The 9752-nt window shown below is 34.1% G+C and overlaps 1 protein-coding gene across 1 annotated transcript; it reads left to right on the forward strand.

Annotated features, from left to right (window-relative positions):
* The first annotated feature begins 259 nt into the window (after window positions 1–259).
* LOC132050599 (uncharacterized) lies at window positions 260–9752 on the forward strand. The gene is made up of 14 exons (XM_059441956.1): window positions 260–482; window positions 2314–2597; window positions 3473–3647; window positions 4334–4417; window positions 4770–5011; window positions 5132–5348; window positions 5769–5848; window positions 6334–6418; window positions 6999–7130; window positions 7229–7342; window positions 7426–7473; window positions 7991–8075; window positions 8606–8662; window positions 9416–9752. The coding sequence occupies exons 2-14, from the start codon at window positions 2410–2412 to the stop codon at window positions 9448–9450; spliced, it is 1542 nt and encodes a 513-aa protein (XP_059297939.1). The 5' UTR covers window positions 260–482; window positions 2314–2409; the 3' UTR covers window positions 9451–9752.

Genomic DNA, 9752 nt, shown 5'->3' on the forward strand with positions numbered 1-9752 from the left:
AATATGAAAGGATAAATGATACTATCTACTAGCCTTTTACCCTAATCTGAGTCCTCCATACCCTCCTATCTAACGTCATGTCCTCGGTAGTACTGTAACTACGCCATGTCCTGTCTAATCACCTCTCCCCAATACATCTTCAGCCTATCCCTACCTCTTCTGAAACCATCCATGGCCCTCTCTAAAATTGACCAAAAACAATAAATAGTGAAATGGAGAAAGCTGATCCAATAACTTTCCAAAATCACTTATAACCACCAAAACTACCGGTTTTAACTGTCTTTTCTTCTTTCCATTTTTAAGTTCTACTTCAACAAAACAAACAACAACAAACAAAGAAAGAGAAAAAAGAAATATTACTCTGTACATAACACAAATATATTGTTAACCTTCATACATCTCTTTCTCTATATTTTGTCCATATTCATATATACATAAATTTGCACCCTTTTTAGGTCCTTCACAAAAGATTTGTATTGTAGGTAAGCTGGTTTATAATTTTCTTAGATTTTTCATATTTTTTTGTATTTATGTTCTTTAATTTTCTTATGGTTTTATTTATCTTATGGTTAAGTTTGTTATAATTTATGTTAATATGGGTGTTGGCATTTTGTTTGGATTCTTGAAAATAGTGTTAAAAGTTAGCTAAATTTGCATGTATTTATAATTTCATTTTTCTTCCTGGTTGTGGTTTAATTTGAAATAAAGTTTTGAAATAACTTACTTCATTACTGATGATTGGATTGGATCTTTCATATTCTTTTGCATTTATGTTCTTTAATTTTCTTATTGTTTTATTAATTATGTGGGCAAGTTTGTTATAATTTATGTTAATATGGGTGTGGTTATTTTTGTTGGATTCTTGAAAATAGTGTTAAAAGTTAGCTAAATTTGCATGTATTCATAATATTGTTCGTTTTCCTTGGTGGGTTTGTTTTAATTTGTAATAAAGTTTTGATCTTTAATGAAAATTACCTCATTACTGATGATTGGTTTGATCTTTTATATTCTTTGGTATTTATGTTCTTTAATGTTCTTATGGTTTTATTAATCATGTTAATATGGGTGTGGGTATTTTGTTTGGATTCTTAAAATAGTGTTAAAAGTTAGCTAAATTTGCATGTATTTATAATTTCAAGAATGTTGAATGTGAGTTTACAAGATTGTTCATTTTCCTTCTTGGGGTTGTTCTGATTTGAAGTAAAGTTTTGATCTTTGATGAAAATCACCTTAGTACTGATGATTGGATTCGGAGTCGGAGTCAGGATTTTTAGTTTATGGACTCTGAATCACAATTTATTTCGGTTCTTTTTTCATATTGGATATATGAATTCTTCATTTGTGCATGAACGAGTGTGATGTGGGAATTTTGTTTGGATTGTTCAAAATGGAGTAAAAGTTAGTGAAATTTGCATGTATTCATAATTTCAAGATCCTCAACAATGAATGTGAGTTTGCAAGATTGTTCATTTTCCTTCCTGGGGTTGTTTTGATTTGAAAGAAAGTTTTGATCTTTGATGAAAATCACCTCATTACTGATGGTTGGATTGGATCTGCTACTTTTACGATCATATTTTAAGTATCTTTATGAGTGAAATAGTTTGTTAGTCTCTCATTATATGTTTTGTTAAGGTTCTATTTTGGGAATATCTTGATTTTGGTATGTTCCGCGTTTAACTAATGATAATAGAAGAACACATTTGCATGTACTCAAAATTTGAATATGAGTTTGCTAGATTCTTCATTTCCTTGGTGGATTTGTTTTAATTTGCAAGAAAGTTGTGATCTTTGATGAAAATCACCTCAGTACAGATGATTGGATTGGATCTGCTACTTTTATGATCGTATTTTAAGTATCTTTATGAGTGAAATAGTTTGTTAGTCTCCCATTATATGTCTTGTTAAGGTTCTACTTTTGGTAATATCTTGATTTTGGTGGAAAACCAAATTAATGATAAAAGAAGATGACTTTGGTATGTTCTGCGTTGAATTGAGCCCATTATGTATTTTTGGTAATTATGATGGTTGGAAAAATCTTGATTTCGGTTGATAAACAAACAAAAGATGGATTTAACGACTGTTATTGTCAATAACAAACGACTTTGTTATGTTCTGCATTGAATCGATTCCTATATGTTGTTTTTGGCAATTATGATGGTTCGAAATGAAATCTTGATTTCGGTTGAAAAACAAACAAAAGTTTGATTTAAAGTACTTTTTTAGTGCCGAAAGGAGATAAATTTGGTATGTTCTACATTTAATTGATGCCCTTATACATTTGCTTATGTTTGTGTTACAACAATTTATTAACAGGTTTTTCAAATTTGGGGTGCGAGTATAAGTTGGATTACAATGAGTATGTGGATTGAGGGTTCCTTATATGTTGCTTCACGTGCTGAGGATATGTGAATGGATTCAGCAAGAGGTTGGTTTCAAAAGTTGTCATCAACGAAGAAGGATCCAATGGCCGGTGATGGCAAGCCACCTTCAGCTGAAGAGGCTTCCAATATAACAAAGCAAAGGGTTGCTGCAGCAAAGCAATACATTGAGAAACATTATAAGGAGCAGATGAAAAATTTGCAGGAGAGAAAAGAGCGGTACGACAACAGATGCTAGTTCTGTCTAATGACTTGACTTTCTTCTTTATGCAACATTACTTTGTAGCCTTAATGGAGTCTTGGACCAACGGTAAAGTTGTCTCTCTGTGACCTATAGGTCACGGGTTCGAGCCGTGAAAGTGACCACTAATGCTTGCATTAGGGTATACTGTCTACACCACACCCCTTAGAGTGTTGCCCTTCCCCGGACCCTGCTAACGCTGAATGCTTTGTGCACCGAGTTGCCTTTTACTTTGTAGCCTTAGTATTATTATAGACATGTTCCTCCATAGTAGGAGAAGCATTTGACCTGTATGATGAGTTAAAATTCAACACTTGAATCTAGATTCAGATTCAGGCATGATTTTTTGGGGATAATTAAATTTCTTGGACCACTCAAAAAAAATTATAGCCAACAAATGTATAGGTTTTGTATATTAAGTATAAATTTACATATTATTTGTACATAAATATACATATAATATACATATCAGTATATGTTTTGTATATTCTGGCTAGAGCCCGTAATTAATTTTCGCCGACGGGCCAAAAATGAGAAAAGCCCTTCTTTTCACTTAAATGCGTACATCATTATAATCCTTGTAAAATTGATATATAGTAAACTACTCAAACTCCTTAAATCATTGTGCCCCATTCAAATTAGCCAACTTCAAACATCACAAAGAAAATAATAAGATCAGACGTTAGTACTTTCAGTCATTCCTTTGAAAGACTCTGCATGAATGGTTAGCCCCATTATATTATAACAAGAATGACCTTTACTGTTTTTTTTTTTTCTGCTCAAGAATTATATTCCTGACACTATAATGCTCTTATTAACTTCTATTCATTCCCTTTTCTCGTTTGGCCTGCAGACGAATTTTACTAGAAAAAAAGCTGGCAGATGCCGAGGTCTCAGAGGAAGATCAAAATAACCTGTTGAAATTTTTAGAAAAGAAGGAAACTGAATACATGCGACTCCAGAGGCATAAAATGGGGGCTGATGATTTTGAGTTACTAACGATGATCGGAAAAGGTGCTTTTGGGGAGGTAATGTTTATTAAAAAAAAAAAAAAAGTTCCTGTTAATGTTCCTTGTATTATATTTATTCAGTTACTAGTGCAATTCTATGTTCTTCAGATCCTCCTTTTTTGTCTTTACTCTATATATGGAAGTTAAAAGTGCTGACGTAAATCGTAAAAGTTACAGCTCCCTATTTCCAGTGATCTGAGGAAATATAGAGATGAATTGCATGTTATTGCTCTTCATGGTGAATCATGTGAATATTTTAGGGCTAATTACATTTTTGAACCCCTCTAAAAGTTAATATCCGGCAAATGTATATGTTTGGTATATTAAGTTTAAATATACATAAAGTATACATATAATATACATACTATATACATTGTCAATGTATAGGTTTTGGTACAATTTGGCTAGTGCCCGTAATTAATTTTGGCTGACAGGCCAGAAATGAAAAAAACTTAATAATTTAAGGCATCAGTATTGAGATATTCTTTTGTAATATGTTATGGTAATGTAATTTAATAGTTGTGGTTTATGGTACTATCTCCCGCATTTATCTCTATCCTCGAGGTATATAAATATTTGTGGTTTGTGGTATGAATATTCATGGGTTAACCATGTTGTTAATGTCATGCTTTTGATGGTACTTAAAGCTAGTTCTTTGTCGAAAAAAAAGCCAATCTGCATGATTGGTTTCTCTATTATTACAGGTCAGAATTTGTAGGGAGAAAACAACCGGTCAGGTATATGCAATGAAGAAGCTTAAGAAATCAGAAATGCTTCGTAGAGGACAGGTACATAATTATGCTCATCAAATGCTGCTGTCATTACCACTATGTTTAGGAGCCGTTTGGCCTTGCGAATTATTCACTTTTTGCCGGAATAATTTTTCACTTTATTTCTGAATCAATGTTTGATTGTAAAATTTCCAATTCCAAATTTGGAAAAGTGCTTCAAACCTGTTTTCGACTCCATCTTTATAAATTCCAAATTAAGTGCTCTCATCTCTCCTTTGCAAAAAGTATAACCAAGCACATCTCCATCTTCAACTCTAACTTCATAAATTCCAAATAAAGTAAAATATATTTGAAATCTATGGCTAAATGCCTACTTAGTTATTTACTGGTTCTTAGCTTTCCGTATTAGGTTGAGCATGTGAAAGCTGAAAGGAATCTTCTCGCTGAGGTGGACAGTGATTGCATTGTCAAACTGTATTATTCTTTCCAAGATGAAGACTATCTTTATCTTGTTATGGAATATCTACCTGGTGGGGATATGATGACACTACTCATGAGGAAGGATATATTAACTGAAGACGAAGCCAGATTTTACGTTGCTGAGACTGTGTTGGCAATTGAATCCATCCATAAACATAACTATATACATAGGTGGTGACTTGATCTGATGCCTGATGTAGTTTCTCTGTTTCTTATGCTTTGTGTTTTACATTTTTATTCGAGCTTCTTTAAATGCTCTAACTTTGCTCAGCCACCTTTTATTTGTTACAGAGACATTAAGCCTGATAACCTGCTACTCGATAGATATGGTCATTTAAAACTATCAGATTTTGGACTATGTAAGCCTTTAGACTGTAGTACTCTTGAAGAGAAAGATTTCTCAGGAGGGGATAGTACCAATGGAGGTTCCAAGAGTGATAGCCCTCCGGCTCCCAAACGTACTCAGCAAGAGCAGCTAGAACACTGGCAGAAAAATAGGAGGATGCTTGTAAGTTTCTTCCCATGTTGGTGCTCCCATTCATTGTACTTTTTCCATTTCTCGCAGCGGACACTACTTCCGTCTTATTGCATATTTGCACTATATCATTCCCTGGTTGGTGAAGACGACCAAACAATCATTACAATAGTGTAGGGCAAATTAAACATTTGGCCGGTAGGACAAAATTGACAACATTCACTAGCGAAATATACACTATTTTGTATCAAAAATGTATATTTGTGTATATTATACATTAATAGACAAAAATATGCATTTGCTGGCTTTTATTTTGGTGGGAGGATTTATGGCAATTTCTCAGTGTACTGGTTAACTTGCTGACTTTAAAAGAAACATTCTCTTATGCGATTTTGAGTGTTTGATAAAATTGTTCTCCTTATTTATTTAATTTTCCATGTTTGGGAAATCCAGGCTTATTCCACAGTGGGAACACCAGACTATATTGCTCCCGAGGTCCTATTGAAGAAAGGTTATGGAATGGAATGTGACTGGTTAGTACACCGTTGTCTTTTGTAATGAGGACTTTGAATGTACATGCTTTTGTAAATTATGGGGAACTGTGATCTTAAATCTTTCAAAGTACGCCCCATTTCAATTTGTTTGTCTTAGTTTGAATTGGTATGGAGTTTACGATATGTAAAATTTACCAAAATGCCCTTTAACTTTGTGGTCTTAAACATGCCACGTGAAATCTTGAAATTAAAGAGTTGCCAAATTAGGAAATAGGCATTCTTTTTAAAATAGACTAAAAATGAAAGTAAGACAAACAAATTGAAACAAAGAGAGTAAGTTGTAGTATCTTTGGTTGTACAATGTCAAGTGGTTCTTTCCTTGCTCTGCTCAATCCCTTCTCCTCCCTCTTGTCTTTTTCTCATTTTCTTTTTATTTACTTTTTCATTTTGAGGGGGTGGATTCAAGTAGATATGAATTATATGTTTCTCCTCTCATTTGCGGTGGATTTTATGCTATTTTGCAGGTGGTCACTCGGTGCTATTATGTATGAAATGCTCGTTGGTTATCCACCTTTCTATTCTGATGATCCCATGTCAACATGTAGGAAGGTGATCAATCATGACTACCTGCATATGCTGCTAGTTACTTTGCTTTTTGGCTTTTTGGTTGCCATCGTACTGTCTTTCATTTTCTTCAGATTACTTCGATTGATGATCAATTATGATGATTTGTACACGTTTTTCCTTTTTACCCTTTCGGCATTTAGTTTCTCCTTTTTCAAAACACTACACCCCCCCCCCCCTTCCCATTTCATTTAATGTGAAAGTGGTCACGGAATCTAAGAAAAAAAGAAATGCTTTTGTTGCATACTATAATTTCTCTTAGAACTTGTAGTCTTAAACATGTCATGACATTTATGTGGCTATAAGAGCATGTCTTAAAGGGCATAATAGTAAGTTTAAGTTAAAGAATTTCCAAATATAGAGAGGCTTGTACAAAACACACTTTGGTTGAAAGAAACTTCATTTTAGCCCAAAAAAAATAAAAAATAACAATATAGAGAGGCGTCATTTTTTTTTTTTTTGCAACAGACTAAAAAGGAAAGAATACCATCTAAAGTGGAACATCGGATTACATGGAAGTTCCAGAGAATTTATCATCTTAAGAATTTACCATTTGCACATGCAGATAGTAAACTGGAAAAATCATTTGAAGTTTCCCGAAGAAGCAAAGCTATCTCGAGAAGCCAAAGATATTATTAGCAAACTTCTTTGCAATGTCACCGAGAGATTTGGTTCCAACGGCGCAGATGAAATAAAGGTGTTGTACGGTGTGTCCTATGCTATATTCCCGTATCAATATCTAGGGGTTTAACTGCAACCATAACCTCGTTATTTCTTTTTTTTTTTTCCGCTCAGGTCCACCCATGGTTTAAAGGGATAGATTGGGATAAAATATATCAGATGGAAGCTGCTTTCATTCCTGAAGTCAATGATGAGTTGGACACCCAAAACTTTGAAAAGTTTGAAGAGGTGTATCCCCGTTCCTCGTTCTCTTAATCTTTTAGTTTTAATTTTTTCACTCGCCTTTGAAAATCTTTTGGTTGGCTTTGCAGTCTGAATCTAATTCTCAGAGTGCATCAAGATCTGGTCCATGGAGAAAGGTATTCACTCTCATCATCATGTGGGCATGTAATCTGAATTTTACATTTTACTCCCTCTGTCTTGATTTATGTGAAGGTGTTTGACTAGGCATGGAGTTTAAGCGAAAAGAAAAAACTTTTTGAAACTTGTGTCTAATATAAGATTATAAGCCATAGAAACTTCTGTGGCTATAAATCATCTCATTAAGAGTAAAATGGAAATTTTTAATAAAATTGTGACTAAAAATAGAAAGGTATCATTCTTTTTGGGACTGAGTAAAAAGAAAGAATGTGACATAAATTGTGATGGAGGGGGTATTTAACTAGAGCCATTTTCTTGATCTTTGGACTTGGACACGATGCGTTGCCTCGGGCACAATGATGAACATGACATCGTTTGAAAAAAATATTGGTCACAAGCATGGGATAGATAATCGCTTCTTTTTTCATACATTCTATTTTTCGTTTTTGGGTTCATAGTTTCTAGTCTGACCTTTGTTAATTTAAATTTATCTTATTTTACTCGTCATTTGTGCAGATGCTCTCTTCTAAGGACATTAACTTTGTTGGGTACACGTACAAGAATTTCAAAGTTGTTAATGATTATCAAGTGCCTGGAATGGGTACTTTCTCTATCTCTACCTCTCCCTACACATGTCCTAATATTGGCCATATGCTCCTCTAATAACAGCTGAAACAGATCAAGCTTAATCTCCAAAATGTTGTAATTTTAAAGATACATTACATGGTTGAACCTTATTTATTAATTTCTTCTTGTAGTTGTTTGCTGCTTTTATTCTTTCATATGATAGTACCGACTAACCAAGCCTATATTACATAGTAAAGTTGAAGTCTTTGAGTACTGAAATGTTAACGGATTTAGTATTCATTTTGACAAAGTGATGCTAGTTCTCGAACGTAAACTATATCCATTGTGGTTGTTCTTCATTCAATTCTATATAATTGGATATATGAGAGCCCTCAAACATCTTGGACATCATGAGTACAAAGGACAATTAGTTCCTTACATCTGTCTTTTTCTATTTCTAGATGTTTAAGCGTTTCTCTGGTATAGTTACCCTTGTAAAGTTTTGACTGACATTTTTTACAGCCAATCATTAACTTGGATGTCTCTTTTTGTTTTTTTTAACAGTTGAACTGAAGAAGACAACTAGCAAGCCCAAGAAGCCAACAATTAAATCACTGTTTGGTAATACTTATCTATCCCGTCTCCTTGTTTATGTATACAATATAATCAATTGATTCTTTTTGGAGTTTGTTCTCTTCTTGTCCGCTAGATTTTATGCTCATGTTTTATTTAGCGAAAATTGTTTGTCTAATGAGTCTTCCGATCCATGTTATGCCTTATTGTTGTCACTTCATGATTCTTCCGAGTTAGATAGTTAAAGTTAAACAATTGAAGTAGGTTGCATGCTGTCTTTGGCTTGACATGCAGCACTCTCTATGAGTCGCCTCTAGAGGCAGAACCAGAATATTTAGCTTATGGGTTCTGGACCACATTTTTTTTAGAATAGATGATTTATACATATTAAATGAATTTTTAAATATAAATTCAGGGTTTGAGCTAAAATTATTGAGTTCTACCGAACCCGTAACTCGAATGTTGCCTCCGCCCCTGGTCGCCTCTTGTTCGAGGGGCACATTCTACTACACTTATTCTCTCTTCAGCTCTTGGACTTTAGATTAAAAGAGGGGAACTCGATGCACTATGCTCCCATCATGCACGAGGCAGGGGAAGGGTTGGACCACATGGGGTCTATTGTACGCGGTCTAACCTTGCATTCTGTAAGAGCCTGTTTCTATGGCTTGAACTCGTGACCTACTGGTGACACAACTGAAAAAAGAAGCACACAATTTTAATTTGGAAACTTCAGTTACACTATCCTTTTCGTCTATGTAACACCAGGTGTGATCTTGTAATTTTTTATCTTTCATTCAACAGGGGACGAGTCAGAAACATCGGAAGACAACTTGTGATCAACGATAAGGAGCTGTTTGAATCTCTTGCCTCGGCAACATAGAAGTTTCTGAAAATCAGAACGTGGTTAAGCTCCTTGAATCTGCTCATTAGCGCGAAGCAGTACAAGTTTCGACAGTAAGTTAGAGAGTCTATTAGATCTGAATTACTATTTGGTGAAAGGAAAGATTTTGAGAGAAATAGGTTGTCTACTTGAGACAAGTCCTCTTTACCTTTTTTCAACCATTGATTAATATTCTTGTTACAAGATTTGGATGCAATAATCAACTTCGTTAATTTGTAACTTAATATTCTTTTGCAA

This window comes from Lycium ferocissimum, chromosome 3 (genome assembly GCF_029784015.1).
Source record: "Lycium ferocissimum isolate CSIRO_LF1 chromosome 3, AGI_CSIRO_Lferr_CH_V1, whole genome shotgun sequence".
Lineage (NCBI taxonomy): Eukaryota > Viridiplantae > Streptophyta > Magnoliopsida > Solanales > Solanaceae > Lycium > Lycium ferocissimum.

Bases quoted from the DNA above. Each gene is read 5' to 3' on its own strand.
- LOC132050599 (XM_059441956.1), top strand. From the start codon at position 2,410: ATGGATTCAGCAAGAGGTTGGTTTCAAAAGTTGTCATCAACGAAGAAG. The intron at 6,419-6,998 runs GTGATCAATCAT...TTGCACATGCAG, and splicing joins CCATGTCAACATGTAGGAAG to ATAGTAAACTGGAAAAATCA. The intron at 8,663-9,415 runs GTAATACTTATC...TTCATTCAACAG, and splicing joins AACAATTAAATCACTGTTTG to GGGACGAGTCAGAAACATCG.